The 16,933-nt window shown below is 39.7% G+C and overlaps 4 protein-coding genes and 1 non-coding gene across 5 annotated transcripts; 1 reads left to right on the top strand and 4 right to left on the bottom strand.

The window, feature by feature from the left end:
• Positions 1-1,777: 1,777 nt before the first annotated feature.
• Positions 1,778-3,753, bottom strand: LOC105961021 (pectinesterase). Its single transcript, XM_012985254.2, has one exon. It carries the CDS (start codon positions 3,642-3,644, stop codon positions 1,938-1,940), a length of 1,707 nt encoding a protein of 568 aa, XP_012840708.2. The 5' UTR covers positions 3,645-3,753; the 3' UTR covers positions 1,778-1,937.
• A 1,002-nt stretch (positions 3,754-4,755) lies between these two features.
• On the bottom strand, positions 4,756-5,127 carry LOC105962131 (uncharacterized). The gene has a single exon (XM_012986415.2). The coding sequence runs from the start codon at positions 5,125-5,127 to the stop codon at positions 4,756-4,758; it is 372 nt and encodes a 123-aa protein (XP_012841869.2).
• Positions 5,128-6,999: 1,872 nt separating this feature from the next.
• Positions 7,000-8,996, top strand: LOC105960990 (pectinesterase). Its single transcript, XR_016029944.1, has one exon. It is a non-coding gene; the product is annotated as a pectinesterase (transcript).
• Positions 8,997-10,869: 1,873 nt separating this feature from the next.
• Positions 10,870-12,877, bottom strand: LOC105960999 (pectinesterase). Its single transcript, XM_012985232.2, has one exon. The coding sequence runs from the start codon at positions 12,747-12,749 to the stop codon at positions 10,989-10,991; it is 1,761 nt and encodes a 586-aa protein (XP_012840686.2). The 5' UTR covers positions 12,750-12,877; the 3' UTR covers positions 10,870-10,988.
• A 1,868-nt stretch (positions 12,878-14,745) lies between these two features.
• On the bottom strand, positions 14,746-16,703 carry LOC105961009 (pectinesterase). The gene has a single exon (XM_012985243.2). It carries the CDS (start codon positions 16,562-16,564, stop codon positions 14,870-14,872), a length of 1,695 nt encoding a protein of 564 aa, XP_012840697.2. The 5' UTR covers positions 16,565-16,703; the 3' UTR covers positions 14,746-14,869.
• Positions 16,704-16,933: the final 230 nt, after the last annotated feature.

Here is a 16,933-nt window from a genome sequence, read left to right as displayed (position 1 = left end):
AGTTATTTACACTGCATAGATTAGATTTCAATAGTAAATTTAATTAAGTAACCACCCACTAAACATATATACATATGAGTGTGTATATGACGATTATGTATAGATTTACGGTTGAAATTTATTTAATAAATGTAAATAAGTAGGTATAATATCTAATTACTAGAGTACTAACGCAATTCGAATTGAATTACCAATTTCGAGCCAAACTTAGATCGAAATAGTCTTTTATAATGTAGTGTTGATTACCATTTCTTATGAAACTAGTTATTTTCTAATCACAAACTTTTTTCTTACTATTAACTTCAATAATTTCGAGCTAATACATATATATACCTATATATTTATATATAATGCTGAAAAGTAATAAATACCTCATATAATACGAAAATTAACTAAAACGGCAAAAATGAGTTACGATGGTTACACTAAAAAAAAAAAAAAACTTTCGAGTGACAACACCTATTTTCACATATTTAGGTAAAAAGTGTTGTCACTATGCTTGTCACTGACGGGGTGTCGCTAATGCTCTATGACGATAATAAATAAGGATTAAGTGGCAACAAAAAGAGCTACTAGTAACAGTAAAAAAAATGTTGTCATTTAATGTGTATATTAAGTGACAACTTTAGCATTTGTCACAAATGGGGTGTCGCTAATGCAACTTTTTCTTGTAATGACATACAATCGATTTTCTTGAATCACAATCTAATTTCCTATGTTTTTTAAAACTTTCGTAACATGGCAAAACTAGAATTTTGGGAGTCTAAACAACGTTGTCGGATGCTGTAATCAGTCGTACTTCAGGAGATATATTTTATTTTTGATTGAAATACAATTGAATTCCGAAGATAAACCCCTATTTTCACATAATTTTATGCTATACTTCCATATATTGCGGATTAACGACGTTTTCTTCTAATTAAATTGCAATTTCGCAATCCTATTTCAACATTTTAAAATTTTCTTCCTAAAAACATTTTAAAGTTTTCAAACCATGATAAATATCATTAATCACCTCATGGAATGACATTAATCCTCTTTATTTAGAGCCTTCAAAGTTTTTATTTTGTTCTTGTATAAAATTTATTAGTCTAATTATTAACTTAGCTTTACGGGTTTACAAACTTACAAAACATTTATTTTCGCCATTTAATATTTTAACTTAAATCAATTTATTAGTGCATGCATTAATATAATAAATAACGAATCATAATTAAGTATCAATTAATGGTTGGTAATGGAGTAATTTGCTACGGCCATAAGTTTCAAATTGATATGCCTAATTGGGCCAGCCCAATGGGCATACAAATTATTTACCTACAGGGCCACGAACCCAATATCGAAGACCACTATCACCGAGGCCCAATCACCTTCAAGTAAGGTTTGGGTACGACAATCTCAACTAAGCTATAAATAAATGTTTGAACTCATTCCTTAAGGTACGTCCTATTAACTGAGCAATACTACAATACGTATTCTCTGGACTATTTCTATGATCAGCACGTCTGAGTTGAGCGTCGCAGGGGTTTCCGCCGGATCAACCCCCGGCGTAGTTCACGTGTGCTCATTTCGCAGGTACCTCAGGATCATCAAGTTGTCAAGCTACTGATCCGCTTTGCTCTCCCAATACATTTTCTACACTACCCCAGATGATCTACATTTTAGCATCATCACAAATGGTTACAAATTTAATTAAAAATATTAATTAAGTGATCATATCTTTATTTACCACATGTTTTTCTTCTAAATGGATGTGTGTTAAAAATTAAAAATTGAATTGAGAAATGTGCTAATATTATAAGCAAATTAAAAAATACATATACTCACTGAAGAATTTTTATATCATGATCACATTACAACAAATGGAACTATAACCATAAAATATATAAAAAAAAAAAAAAAAAAAAAAAAAAAGTAATTAATAATTAAAAGAAAAATTATAAAGGTTGCATGAAGGAAGGATTATAAGGAACTCCGGCGGTCTTGATCCAGTCATCACCTTTAAATGCAAGTCCAGCTGTCCAGCTCAGAGCAATCTCAGGTGTTATTTTCTTGATACCCTTCCACGTGACCCGTTTCGCTAGACCCGACCCGGCTCCACGGTTCTGGTACTCTCCGTAATAACACGTGTCCAATGCAAAGTTACCCATCCATGGCGACCATCCCTCTGGTGCAATGAATCCGCCGATATTTGTCTGCATGATGATTGTTCTTGAGAGCTCCTTCCATGGCCGGCCTAGGTATGCATCGATCGGCGGTGTTGTCGCCAGGAAAGCTGGCTCGGCGGTGATGTCACCGTTCTGGATGACGATTGCTCCGACGCTGCGTGGGTCCACGCGCCCCTGTGCTGTGACCATGCATGCCTGGTTTTCCATTGGCTTTCTGACGATGAACTTGCAGTTCTGGAAGTAGGCGAGTGAGTCTCCGAAGATGAAGTCGATCGTGCCGGAGATGGATGAGTCTCTGTAGTACTGTCGGTAGTTGTGCGCGTACAGTGTGTCTTGGTACCCGTCGATGGCGACGTTTAGGAAGATGGCTCTGTCGCCGGAGACGCGGAGTGCCACCGCCTGGTGCCCCTCTGCTCCGGCGGTGTTCTCGAATCCGATGTCTTTGGCCATGAAGTCTTCACCGTTGACGGCGACTGTGGCAGTGTGGAAAGTCTTGACACCGCCGGCGTAGCTTTTGCTGCCGGTGATTCTGGTCTTCAAAGGTCCTTCTCCGATCATCACAACTCCGTTCACCTTCTTCGGGATTTCGACATGCTCTTTATACAGACCAGCTTTGATGAAGATGACGAATGGCTGCGTATTCTTCTTTGGGATGGTGTTGATTGCGTCTTTTATTGTCTTGAATTGGCCGGACCCGTCTAGTGCAACGACGGCGTTTGGCTTCAACGGTGCTGCGGCGGCGGAAAGTAGTCTTCTGGTATGAGGGGATTTTATCCAGTAGGGGTCTTCCGACAGCAGCCTCCGGCTGGTGCTGCCGCCTAGGTTTCCGAGCTGCAACTGTCCAATAATGGAGGAAACATCGGAAACCATAGCCAAACCATTGCTGGACAATTCTCTGGCAGTTTTCAACAGATTCTTCATCTTCTCCGCCGTGTCGCCGGTGGTGTTTTCGAAGGCGTCGATGCATGTTTCTTGATATGTGATGACGGCGCTCAGCCACACTTTCAGATCCTCCACGTATTCATCCACCTTGGTGGCGTCGAATTCTCCGACTTTGTCGCCGGCTCTTTTCAGATCGTCGATGGCGGAACCGAGCACGTCGTCGCAGATATCAAACGCGTCTTTGGTGCTGCTATCAGCGGCGGCGTCTTTGAAGAGGGTGGAGTTTTTGATAGCGTCGCCGATGTTATTGACGGCGGCGTTGAAAGCCAGCCTAATCAGCTCCTTAGGGTCGGTGGTGTTGGCGCCGGAGAGACTGCTCTCGCAGGTCTCCTTGTAATCCGTCGGAGAGCAAATCGCCTGAACCGCCTTGGTGCTGGTGCTAACGCCGCCGCCGCCGCTGTTGGATGCAGCGGCGTCGCCGCCGCTGTTTCTGCCGGAAACACCGATTGTAACGCAAACAACCATGGCCACAAGAAGGACGGAAGCCATCCCGCCGACGATAATCTTCTTCTTATTACCGTCGGAGTCACCCATTTTTAATTATATATATATTTTTTTATTATTATTTTATTTCTTCAGTGATAATTAATTTATTAACAGAGCTCTTAGAGGGCCTTCTCCCTTTGAACTCTGTGTTAATGAATGTGATGAATTTGTTAACAACAAGACAAGGGTATTTAAAGAACGGCGTTTAGACCAAATTAACGGACGCCGTTAATTAAGACAATATTTAGTGGTTAATTTTGCTTCTAATATTGTACATGCATAATAATTTAGTATTTTTAGTATTTTCCGATCCTTCTTTTACTCTATGGTGTTTGAAACTGTCCAGCATATTTCAAAATTGAAGTACAAATTCAATAAAAATACATCATACACCAATGTAATATTGTACTTTATATAAATTATTTGGGGGTGGAAGTTGGATGCAGTGAACAATTTCGGAAAATTTACAATTTTTTTCTTCAAAAATATATAAATAGTTTCAATTCTAATTGCAAAAATTTTGGAGTCTAGAAGTTCATTTCAATACCAAAAGTTATAAACTTTTTGTAATTTCCGAAGTCATATAAGTTTTAGAGGGTGTTTGGCTAAGCTTATTTTAAACAGCTGACAAGCTCTTACATCTGATAAGATGTTTTAAGAGCTGATAAGTTGTTACATCTTATTTTTAAGATTAATTTTTAGAGTGTTTGGATAATGGGCTTATTTCCTATTTTTACTCATTAAAAGATCTTAAATAAAAAGGTGGGGTAGGGGTACTTATTTAAAAAGATCTTATTTGCTCTCCAACAGCTTATTTTAAAAAAAATTAAGATCTTTTTCAAAAAATTAACATCTTTCATAAATTTAAAACGATAAGAACACTCACTTTTATAAAATGATCATAAAACTAAACTACTAATATGTAAAATTCTAATATATATATTTTTTTAAATAATAATAATTCGAATTGCACTAGCAAATGAAAGACCTTCACTCTCCAACATGTCCATCCACAAGGTAAAAATATGATTAAATTGGTTTGCTCTCGGTTGTAAAAAAATATATGATTAAATATGATTAAATTTGTTTATTCTACATTTTAATGTAATGTTTATAATTACCTTTTTTTTTTTTTTAAATAAATCAGTATTATTAGACATCATTCGCCATACTCAAAAGGAAGGTTATCATCTTCAGTACAAGAAAAATCCACCTTAGCAGCTAATAAATGAGCTAGTCTATTACCATTTCGTTTGACAAATGAAAACGAGCAGTTTCTAAACGATTTGGACAGAGCCAGGCTCTCCTCCAAGAAAGTACCATAAGTTGACTCCAGAAGATTGCCTATGGTGAGGGATTCAATGATAGGCAGACAATCACTCTCAACAATAATTTCTTCCAAGCCTCTACTCCGACCCTTGGTAAGTGCATGAAGAATCGCATGAGCCTCGCCTTCAATCACTTTTGGTCTGCCCGAACGCTGCATCACACTCCACCATAAACACTTTCCGTTCCAATCTCGAGCCACCATCGCAGTACATAATAAAATTCCACCCCATTTGGAAAACTGCATCAACATTTATTTTAATAAGACCCACATGTGAAGCTTTCCATCTACTAGGATGGCGTTGGGTCATAGTTATCACCGGTGAAAATTGTGCTTGTTTACAGGCCCGTTCCTGAGAATTCGGGGGCCCTAGGCGAGATTTAAAGAACAACTGAAAACAGGTGCCCCCTATTTGATAAACCATTTTTTTTTATTAACGGGTGTTCGAAATTGAATGTATTAAAAAAATATAAATAATATTTTCTAAAAATGATGAAATACAAGATTGTGGGGGTTCGGGGGGCTGTGCCCCCGAAATATTTTTTGAAATGTATGAATATAAAGTAGCAAAAAATGTGGAAAAAAATTCAAAATTAACAATATGATTTGCTAGTTCACTTCCTCCCGTGACGTATAATCTTTATAGCAAATAGACTTCATAAATATTTATAAACTTAAATACACTAATGAATATTGATTCTTATTTTAGAATAAAATAAGTAATTAAGACATTATAAATTTAATATTTAGGGGCCCCAAAGTTTGGAAAATTGCAAAAATATCTATTGATCATTTAGATTAAATTTATTTTAGAACCGATGTTCCAAAGTATTATATATAATAAATTTAAAAAAAATAAGTACTAATATATAAAGTGTAAATAAAATAATTTGGGGGCCCCAAATTTTGGTAAAAATTCGGGGGCCCTAGGCGACCGCCTACTTCGCCTCCCCTCAGAACCGGCCCTGCTTGTTTATACGACTCCAAATATATACGATCAACTCCAACTGGTAAAATTCAGCGGCTTGAGGCTTGGTTTTCCATGCATCTCATTATTTGTAGATTCCCAAGCTTTCCAGATAATGATTATTGCAAGCTGTATAGTATCCTCGTTCCATTTCAGTTGCATTCTCTCAAACCAATCCCATGTAGAGAGGAAGACGGAACTAATGTCAAGTGTAAACGGCTGCTCAGCCCATAACTTATCCATGCCACTACAATGTAGAGCGACATGCAAGAGTGTTTCAACCCTCTCGCCGCAACGCATATAGATTGGACAGTCATGTATTTTTCGTCGAAAAAGTTCAGCTCTGGTCGGTAAAATATCTGCACATGCACGCCATAAAAACAATCTAATTTTCGAGGGAAGTGAGATGCTCCAAATCTTGTCCCACTTTCTAAATACCACACCACTTCCCGAGCCATCTCTATTAGCTTGATTTTGTACCGAGTTGCGAGCGCCCGATATTATGTCTCTATCTTCTAATAGATTTAAATTTCTAACATTTACAAAACACCACAATTAAAAAAAGAAAAGAAAAAGAATAACATAAAAAGGTTAAACTTTTGTCTCTATTAAATTATGTCATTTCCATATATAGTTTAGGGTTGCCTTCTGGCTTCTATTAAATTTATTAATATTCCAAATAAATTGTAATTTTCAGCAATCTTACATATTTACTTAATAAGTGTACATTTTCTAATTTTAGGTAATTTTAAGTTCTAATGATTATATATTCCAGATATACTTGTTTAATTTAATTAAACTTATAAAAATATTTGTGTACCACATTCACACATTCATGTATATATGTGTGTTTTAATGTTAATTTATCGAATAAATTTGAATTATATCTTACGAACATTAAAATATTAGAGCTTTAAACAAATGTAATTATTTTTTTTTGGATAATTGAATTGCACATTCAAATTAAAAAATCACAACGTACGGCCAACCACTAATTGAAATGCATGGCCACCCTAGGGTTCCGGCACCGATATTATCGGACAACCCTACATTCATCTAAATATAGACATCATAGATCAAACCCTACAACTATAAATACATATCTCTTGGCAACGAAATAATCATCAGCTTCAGAGTTTCAAAGGGGATTCATTCATTTAATAAAGGTAGCGAGATCTCCCCTTCTGATCTCTGAAATAATCACTGAAGATATAATAAATTTAAATTAAAATAAAAATGGGGGACGATGGAAAGAAGAAGAAGATCCTCATCGGAGGTCTCGCTTCCGTTCTTCTTGTCGCTATGGTCGTTTGCGTTACTGTTGGAGTTGAGAAGAACAGCGGCGGTAACGCCGCTGCACCTTCCACCGGCGGTGGAAGTGGTGGAGGAATCAGCACAGCCAACAAGGCTGTGCATGCGATATGCTCACCCACCGACTACAAGGAGACTTGCGAAAGCAGCCTCTCCGGCGCCAACACCACCGACCCTAAGGAGCTCATCAAGGTTGCCTTCAACGCCGCCGTCAACAACATCGGCGAAGCCATCAAAAACTCAGCCCTCTTGAAAGACGCCGCCGCCGATAACAGCACCAAAGATGCCTTAGACATCTGCAACAACGTGCTTGAATCCGCCATCGACGATCTCAAAAGAGCCGGCGACAAAGTCGGCGCATTCGACGCTAGCAAAGTCGACGAATACGTGGAGGATCTGAAAGTGTGGCTGAGCGCCGTCATCACGTACCAAGAAACATGCATCGACGCCTTCGAAAACACCACCGGCGACACCGCCGAGAAGATGAAGAATCTATTGAAAACTGCTAGAGAATTGTCCAGCAATGGTTTGGCTATGGTTTCCGATGTTTCCTCCATTATCGGACAGTTGCAGCTCGGTAATCTTGGCGGCGGCGCCACCACAAGCAGAAGGCTGTTCTCCAACGACGATTGGATCAAGAGAAGGGTTCTAAGAGGGAAGGCTTACGCAAAGCCAAACGCCGTCGTAGCACAAGACGGCTCCGGTCAATTCAAGACAATCAAAGAAGCCATTGATTCAGTCCCAAAGAACAATGAAAAGACATTCGTCATCTACATCAAAGCCGGTGTTTATAAGGAACACGTCGAAATCCCAAAGAAGATGAACAAGATCGTCTTCATCGGCGACGGTCCTCTCAAGACTAGAATCACCGGCAGCAAGAGCTTCGCGGGCGGTGTCAAGACCTTCCAAACCGCCACCGTTGCCGTCAACTCCGAGGAGTTCACGGCGAAGAACATCGGATTCGAGAACACCGCCGGAGCAGAGGGTCACCAGGCGGTGGCGCTACGTGTCTCCGGCGACAAGGCGGTGTTCTACAACGTGGCCATAGACGGGTACCAAGACACACTGTACGCACACAACTACAGACAGTTCTACAGCGACTGCTCAATCTCCGGCACGATCGATTTCATCTTCGGCGATTCCCTCTCACTCTTCCAGAACTGTAAATTCATCGTAAGAAAGCCGATGGACAACCAGGCATGCATGGTCACAGCACAGGGGCGCGTGGACCCACGCAGCGTCGGAGCAATCGTCATCCAGAACGGACACATCACCGCCGAAGCCGCTTTCCTAGCGACAAAACCGGCGATCGATGCATACCTAGGGCGGCCATGGAAGGAGCTCTCAAGAACAATAATCATGCAATCAGATATTGACGGATTCATTTCACCAGATGGGTGGTCGCCATGGATGGGTAACTTTGCTCTGGATACATGTTATTATGGGGAGTACCAGAACCGTGGAGCCGGGTCGGGTCTAGCGAACCGGGTCACATGGAAGGGTATTAAGAAAATAACACCTGAGATTGCTCAGAGCTGGACCGGTGGAGTTGCCTTTAAAGGTGATGAATGGATTAAAGCTGCTAGGGTTCCATATGTTCCCACCCTAATGAAAATTTAATTTATTTATTCATTTTTTTATTAAATAATTGATTTTTTATTTTTTGTTTTGGGATCTTGTAATAGTTAATTCCATTTAATTCTTCAGTGAATATATAGATTTCTGTAATAAGTACTTTCAATGTAGGTAATTAAAAACGTGGTTAATTAATAATTAAAAAAAAAAGGTTTTAAAATTTCAATGATTACATTGCAAGTTACAACTTACAACAAATGGAACTAATTACCATTAATTTTATATAAAAACCAACAAACTAGAACACCGAGTTTGGTGTGAACTATATATATAATCATATATTCTTATTTGCTGTTTATAATTTTTATTGTTTAATTCAAAATGCATAGTACTGTTACTTTTTATCTGAATGGAATATATATAATCACAATATATTATATAAAAAGGGCCATTTAAATCTTTGATAACCCTATAAATGAAAAACGATATATGCGAATTAAATCTTTGATAAGGAGAGAGTCGAGGATGAAGATTGAATCCATCTTTGGAGTTGTATTGGTTTCTGTTTCGATAAATGCAGGCAGCAGATCGAACTGAGGATATATATATATGGCGATCGATGCTGAATTTCAATAAGTAGCTGATATTTTTCGAGCAAATTAAAGTGTCAAACATCTCTCATCCGTTGGTTTCAATATTGGATCGACGACGGAAAATAACAACGAATGCATGCACTAACTTCCCGGCTTCATTGGCCACTGCTTCAAATTCCGCCGGTACTAAATAACGTCAATAAGTTTTAGCACACTACTTCTTGAGGAAGAATCCATTTTTGCAAAACTAAGAAAATATTTCTGCTATATTAGGCCATCTTAACTTTCCTCATTTCCTTTATTTCTGAGAAAAAAGAAGAAATATTGTACATTGACTATATCTCTACATAAAAAGAACGAGTTAATTGCAAATACCATCTCTGTGAAATTTCTAATTGTCAAATATCTCCTGTTAAAAAAAAATTCGCTAATATCCCTTGTGTAATACTTTTCGAAGCTCACCCAATATCATTTTAATGGTTGATCGAATGTAAAAGACAAGTATGTACCCCTGAGTGGAATAACATAAAATTATAATAATTTAAGAGGCCAAATTGGAATTTTGTTAAACTTCTAAAACTTAAATTGGGGGGCTAAATTGCAATTTTCCAATTGTAATAATACTTTCTGCAATTTTGTCCAGTCGCAGCCCTTCCTCTCAATTTCCAATCATACTTATCATTCACCGCCGCCGCCCACCATGCACCACCACATCCATCAATTGTTTGGGCTTCTTCAAGCTCCGATTTTTTTGGTGGCGGCGTAGAAGCTCGTGGCTTGATCGATTTTGTCAATTTCTGATAATGGGTATGTAGATGGCTGTGGAATGCGTTTTTGCAAGTCTAGAAATTGTTGTTGTGGAAGTAGGAGGGAGAATTGGAGTGGGGTTGGGCCGAGGTTTGGATTCACTTTTCCCAATTGAGGGCGTCCCATTTTGCGGCGGAGGTGCGGCTGAGGCCCATAAAGGAGTTGTGGTAGTGTAATTTCGCGATCGTCGAGAGGGAGTTTTCTTACACCATCTTCATTTGCGGCTAGTAGCAGTAATCGTTGGTGGATATTGGTACATGTTGGGACGATGAAGAATGAAGAAGAGGGAGGGATCGGTATAGGGGCTTGAGGGACATTTTTGTCATTTCACAGTCGATAATTAAGAAAAAATCGCAATAGTAGTACGTGAGAGACACGATTTGCTCTCAGGGGTCTCAATGCCTTGACTTTGTTTACACAAGGGTATGAGCGAATTTATTTTTGACATGGGAATATTTGACAATTAGAGATTTTACAAGGGTGGTATTTGCAATTAACTCGAAAAAGAACCATATATCGATGACAACAATGAACGATCTACATATTTTATTGTCACATGTTATTTTCTAAACAAGTATTTTGGTGAATGGTGACTAATTTATAACTCACATTTAATATTTTTTTTTAGGCTGTATTTCTTATAAATAACCACAAGTTAAAAAAAAATTGAATTAAGAAATGGACTACTTAATATCATAAACAAAAAATATATATATACTCACTGAAGAATTCTTATATCATGATTACATTACAACAAATGGAATTAACCATTAAATGTATATATAAAAATAAAAAATAAAAAAATTAATTAATTATAAAGGTTGCATGAAGGAAGGATTATACGGAACACCGGAGCTCTTGATCCAGTCATCACCTTTGAAGGCAAGTCCAGCTGTCCAGCTCAGAGCAATCTCAGGTGTTATTTTCTTGATACCCTTCCACGTGACCCGTTTCGCTAGACCCGACCCGGCTCCACGGTTCTGGTACTCTCCGTAATAACACGTGTCCAATGCAAAGTTACCCATCCATGGCGACCATCCCTCTGGTGCAATGAATCCGCCGATATTTGTCTGCATGATGATTGTTCTTGAGAGCTCCTTCCATGGCCGGCCCAGGTATGCATCGATCGGTGGTGTTGTCGCCAGGAAAGCTGGCTCGGCGGTGATGTCACCGTTCTGAATGACGATTGCTCCGACGCTGCGTGGGTCCACGCGCCCCTGTGCTGTGACCATGCATGCCTGGTTGTCCATTGGCTTTCTGACGATGAACTTGCAGTTCTGGAAGTATGCGAGTGAGTCTCCGAAGATGAAGTCGATCGTGCCGGAGATGGATGAGTCTCTGTAGTACTGTCGGTAGTTGTGTGCGTAGAGCGTGTCTTGGTACCCGTCGATGGCGACGTTCAGGAATATGGCTCTGTCGCCGGAGACGCGGAGTGCCACCGCCTGGTGCCCCTCGGCTCCGGCGGTGTTCTCGAATCCGATGTCTTTGGCCATGAAATCTTCACCGTTGACGGCGACTGTGGCAGTATGGAAAGTCTTGACACCGCCGGCGTAGCTTTTGCTGCCGGTGATTCTGGTCTTCAAAGGTCCTTCTCCGATCATCACAACTCCGTTCACCTTCTTCGGGATCTCGACATGCTCCTTATACAGACCGGCCTTGATGAAGATGACGAATGGCTGTGTATTCTTCTTTGGGATGGTGTTGATTGCGTCTTTGATTGTCTTGAATTGGCCGGAGCCGTCTAGTGCAACGACGGCGTTTGGCTTCAACGGCGCGGCGGCGGCGGAAAGTAGTCTTCTGGAATGAGGGGATTTTATCCAGTAGGGGTCCTCTCCGGGGGCGTAGTCGGTGGGATCGCCGCCGTACAAAACTCTTTCTTCCTTGGAGAGCAGCCTTCGGCTGGTGCTGCCGCCTAGGTTTCCGAGCTGCAACTGTCCAATAATGGATGAAACATCGGAAACCATAGCCAGTCCATTGCTGGACAATTCTCTGGCAGTTTTCAACAGATTCTTCATCTTCTCCGCCGTGTCGCCGGTGGTGTTCTCGAAGGCGTCGATGCATGTTTCTTGATATGTAATGACGGCGCTCAGCCACACTTTCAGATCCTCCACGTATTCGTCCACCTTGGTGGCGTCGAATTCACCGACTTTGTCGCCGGCTCTTTTCAGATCGTCGATGGCGGAACCGAGAACGTCGTCGCAGATATCAAACGCGTCTTTGGTGCTGCTATCAGCGGCGGCGTCTTTGAAGAGTGTGGAGTTTTTTATGGCGTCACCGATGTTATTCACGGCGGCGTTGAAAGCCAACCTGATCAGCTCCTTAGGGTCAGTGGTGTTGGCGCCGGCGAGACTGCTCTCGCAGGTCTCCTTGTAATCCGTCGGAGAGCAAATCGCCTGCACCGCCTTGGTGCTGGTGCTAACACCGCCGCCGCCGCCGCTGTTAGATGCAGCGGCGTCGCCGCCGCTGTTTCTGCCGGAAACGCCGATGGTGACACAAACAACCATGGCCACGAGAAGGACTGAGGCCATCCCGCCGACGATAATCTTCTTCTTATTACCGTCGGAGTCACCCATTTTAATTTATATATTTATTTTATTTCTTCAGTGATAAATAATTAATTTATTAACAGAGCTCTAATTAAGGAGGGCCCTCTCTCCCTTTGAACTCTGTGTTAATGAATGTGATGCATTTGTTAAGAAGAAGACAAGGGTATTTAAAGAGGCCGCTCACGGCGAAATTAACGGTCGCCGTTAATTAAAGAAATTTTTAGTGGTTAGTTTTGCTTCTAAAATTAACGGACGACGTTTATTAAGATAATTTTGAGTGGTTAGACTTTTGCTTCTAATATTGTCCATGGGTAATATTTAGGACGAATGTTTGGCTAATATTCCACATGGGACTTAAGTTGTTATCCTTTTTGTTTTTATAATATTAATAATAATATATTTTAGTTCTAATTTTAATTATAAGAATGGACTATGTCTAATTTTGAATCGGAATTAACAGACTCATAAAATGCAAAGAAATATTGTTTTTGAAGCTAAATATTAAATCGAATTTTGTTGCTAAAAATATATAGAAATGTTCAAAATTGAAATGATAAAACTTGTTTCAAAATTATTTTTTTATCTAGGGAATCGGTGGAATTCAAAAAAAAAGAATTTTTTTTTATTCACATATATTAGTGTGAAATGTATAATAATAATTGATGTTATAAATGATTTTTCGGAAAAAGTTTGAATTTTTAAAATCTTGATTGACAAATATATTGAATTCCTTATGTTGTCATTCAATGATAAAGAAGGTTTTTTTTTTTTAATATTATTTACAAATGATAATGTTCAATTGTGACTTATAGTAGCTCATTTACCTAAGTTTATTTTAAATATCTGATAAGTTATTATATTTAATAAACTGTTATTATAATTGTTAGGTTATCAGATCTTATTTTTAGAATTAATTTTTGAAGTGTTGGAATACTAAACTTTTTAGAAAAGATCTTATAAGTTCTCATCAACTCTTTTTAAAAAAAATTACTTTTATTTTTTGAAAAAAATTATCAAAAACTTTGCAAGGGTTTCTAAGTTATTAAATATTATGTAAGTTACTTTTGCCAGCTTATAAGTTTGGTCAGACACCCATTAGCTTTTTTTTTTTTTTTTTTTTTTGGTAATGCAGGAACCCGCAGCCAACCATATAGGTGCATTGGGTAAACCTACACTTTCGTATAATAGCTTGCAAACAATACGAGAGATGTAAACCACACTAGGCTAACCATGTGTGACAAGCTCGACCTAGCGACCGCTGGCAAGGGGATTCGAACTTGGGTCAATTGACACAAGCTCTCTTGCTCCAACCGCTAGGCCATCCCTTAAGGAACCCCATTAGCCATTTGATTCTATGTAAGCTATAGATTGATTTGCAATACAATATTGTTTTAAGGTGTAATAATTCGAATTTTACATATATGTACCGTGCAATACTAGCTACAAGTGATGTATATGTACGTCAAGTGGAATAATTGTGAAGTTTGATCAACCTATATTAATTAAAATTTAGTACGAATTTACTTTAGATACATATAAAGTTCTACTAACTAATGAATTAATTGTTCATTACTAATAGTGATTATTAATATAAGTATGGAATATAGTTTATTGTAGTCAAGCAAATTGAAACTCCATTATTTATTACTCTTAACTATTAGGCAATTGCAAATTAATTTTTTTTTATTAGAGGATCTTTGGCTAAGTATCATCGCCTTTTGGTGCAAGTCCATACATCATGACTCATAATATATATTTTTTTTTAAATATATTGAAGTGTTTGGATTAAAATGTGATCACACATATAGGTTTCTTAATACATTGCAATTACAATTTTGTAATTCAATTATCAAAATAAAAATGAGCTGTTTACTACGTACAAGATAATATAAACCATAGTCTCTTAATTTTAAAATTTTACAATATGATCCCTTTATATCTGTAAAATCATAATTAAAACGTTTTTAATTTTGTAATTAATAACATACGTTTTTAATTACGTACATTGAAACAACATAAGTACTTATTAAAGCAAAATCTATTATATGTTCACTGAAGAATTCTCTTAACAACAAATTAAATGAAATCAACTATTATTACAAGATCCCAAAACAAAAAATAAAAAAAACAATTATTTAATAAATAAATTAAATCTTCATTAGGGTGGGAACATATGGAACCCTAGCAGCTTTAATCCATTCATCACCTTTAAAGGCAACACCACCGGTCCAGCTCTGAGCAATCTCAGGTGTTATTTTCTTAATACCCTTCCATGTGACCCGGTTCGCTAGACCCGACCCGGCTCCACGGTTCTGGTACTCCCCATAATAACATGTATCCAGAGCAAAGTTACCCATCCATGGCGACCACCCGTCTGGTGATATGAACCCGTCAATATCTGATTGCATGATTATTGTTCTCGAGAGCTCCTTCCATGGCCGCCCTAGGTATGCATCGATCGCCGGTTTTGTCGCTAGGAAAGCGGCTTCGGCGGTGATGTGTCCGTTCTGGATGACGATTGCTCCGACGCTGCGTGGGTCCACGCGCCCCTGTGCTGTGACCATGCATGCCTGGTTGTCCATCGGCTTTCTTACGATGAATTTACAGTTCTGGAAGAGTGAGAGGGAATCGCCGAAGATGAAATCGATCGTGCCGGAGATTGAGCAGTCGCTGTAGAACTGTCTGTAGTTGTGTGCGTACAGTGTGTCTTGGTACCCGTCTATGGCCACGTTGTAGAACACCGCCTTGTCGCCGGAGACACGTAGCGCCACCGCCTGGTGACCCTCTGCTCCGGCGGTGTTCTCGAATCCGATGTTCTTCGCCGTGAACTCCTCGGAGTTGACGGCAACGGTGGCGGTTTGGAAGGTCTTGACACCGCCCGCGAAGCTCTTGCTGCCGGTGATTCTAGTCTTGAGAGGACCGTCGCCGATGAAGACGATCTTGTTCATCTTCTTTGGGATTTCGACGTGTTCCTTATAAACACCGGCTTTGATGTAGATGACGAATGTCTTTTCATTGTTCTTTGGGACTGAATCAATGGCTTCTTTGATTGTCTTGAATTGACCGGAGCCGTCTTGTGCTACGACGGCGTTTGGCTTTGCGTAAGCCTTCCCTCTTAGAACCCTTCTCTTGATCCAATCGTCGTTGGAGAACAGCCTTCTGCTTGTGGTGGCGCCGCCGCCAAGATTACCGAGCTGCAACTGTCCGATAATGGAGGAAACATCGGAAACCATAGCCAAACCATTGCTGGACAATTCTCTAGCAGTTTTCAATAGATTCTTCATCTTCTCGGCGGTGTCGCCGGTGGTGTTTTCGAAGGCGTCGATGCATGTTTCTTGGTACGTGATGACGGCGCTCAGCCACACTTTCAGATCCTCCACGTATTCGTCGACTTTGCTAGCGTCGAATGCGCCGACTTTGTCGCCGGCTCTTTTGAGATCGTCGATGGCGGATTCAAGCACGTTGTTGCAGATGTCTAAGGCATCTTTGGTGCTGTTATCGGCGGCGGCGTCTTTCAAGAGGGCTGAGTTTTTGATGGCTTCGCCGATGTTGTTGACGGCGGCGTTGAAGGCAACCTTGATGAGCTCCTTAGGGTCGGTGGTGTTGGCGCCGGAGAGGCTGCTTTCGCAAGTCTCCTTGTAGTCGGTGGGTGAGCATATCGCATGCACAGCCTTGTTGGCTGTGCTGATTCCTCCACCACTTCCACCGCCGGTGGAAGGTGCAGCGGCGTTACCGCCGCTGTTCTTCTCAACTCCAACAGTAACGCAAACGACCATAGCGACAAGAAGAACGGAAGCGAGACCTCCGATGAGGATCTTCTTCTTCTTTCCATCGTCCCCCATTTTTATTTTAATTTAAATTTATTATATCTTCAGTGATTATTTCAGAGATCAGAAGGGGAGATCTCGCTACCTTTATTAAATGAATGAATCCCCTTTGAAACTCTGAAGCTGATGATTATTTCGTTGCCAAGAGATATGTATTTATAGTTGTAGGGTTTGATCTATGATGTCTATATTTAGATGAATGTAGGGTTGTCCGATAATATCGGTGCCGGAACCCTAGGGTGGCCATGCATTTCAATTAGTGGTTGGCCGTACGTTGTGATTTTTTAATTTGAATGTGCAATTAATTATCCCAAAAATAATAATTACATGAATGTTGTAATATAGTAGTAATGTTCGTTTGATAGAACTCAAATCTGTTAGATT

The sequence above is a fragment of the Erythranthe guttata genome, chromosome 14, assembly GCF_056151865.1.
Source record: "Erythranthe guttata isolate IM_541 chromosome 14, IM_541, whole genome shotgun sequence".
Lineage (NCBI taxonomy): Eukaryota > Viridiplantae > Streptophyta > Magnoliopsida > Lamiales > Phrymaceae > Erythranthe > Erythranthe guttata.
The sequence above is the reverse complement of the archived record's forward strand: the minus strand, read 5'-3'. Positions and strand labels throughout refer to the sequence as shown.

Excerpts from the sequence above, each read along its gene's own strand:
- LOC105960999 (XM_012985232.2), bottom strand. The coding sequence starts at position 12,749 with ATGGGTGACTCCGACGGTAATAAGAAGAAGATTATCGTCGGCGGGATG.
- LOC105962131 (XM_012986415.2), bottom strand. The coding sequence starts at position 5,127 with ATGGTGGCTCGAGATTGGAACGGAAAGTGTTTATGGTGGAGTGTGATG.
- LOC105961009 (XM_012985243.2), bottom strand. The coding sequence starts at position 16,564 with ATGGGGGACGATGGAAAGAAGAAGAAGATCCTCATCGGAGGTCTCGCT.
- LOC105961021 (XM_012985254.2), bottom strand. The coding sequence starts at position 3,644 with ATGGGTGACTCCGACGGTAATAAGAAGAAGATTATCGTCGGCGGGATG.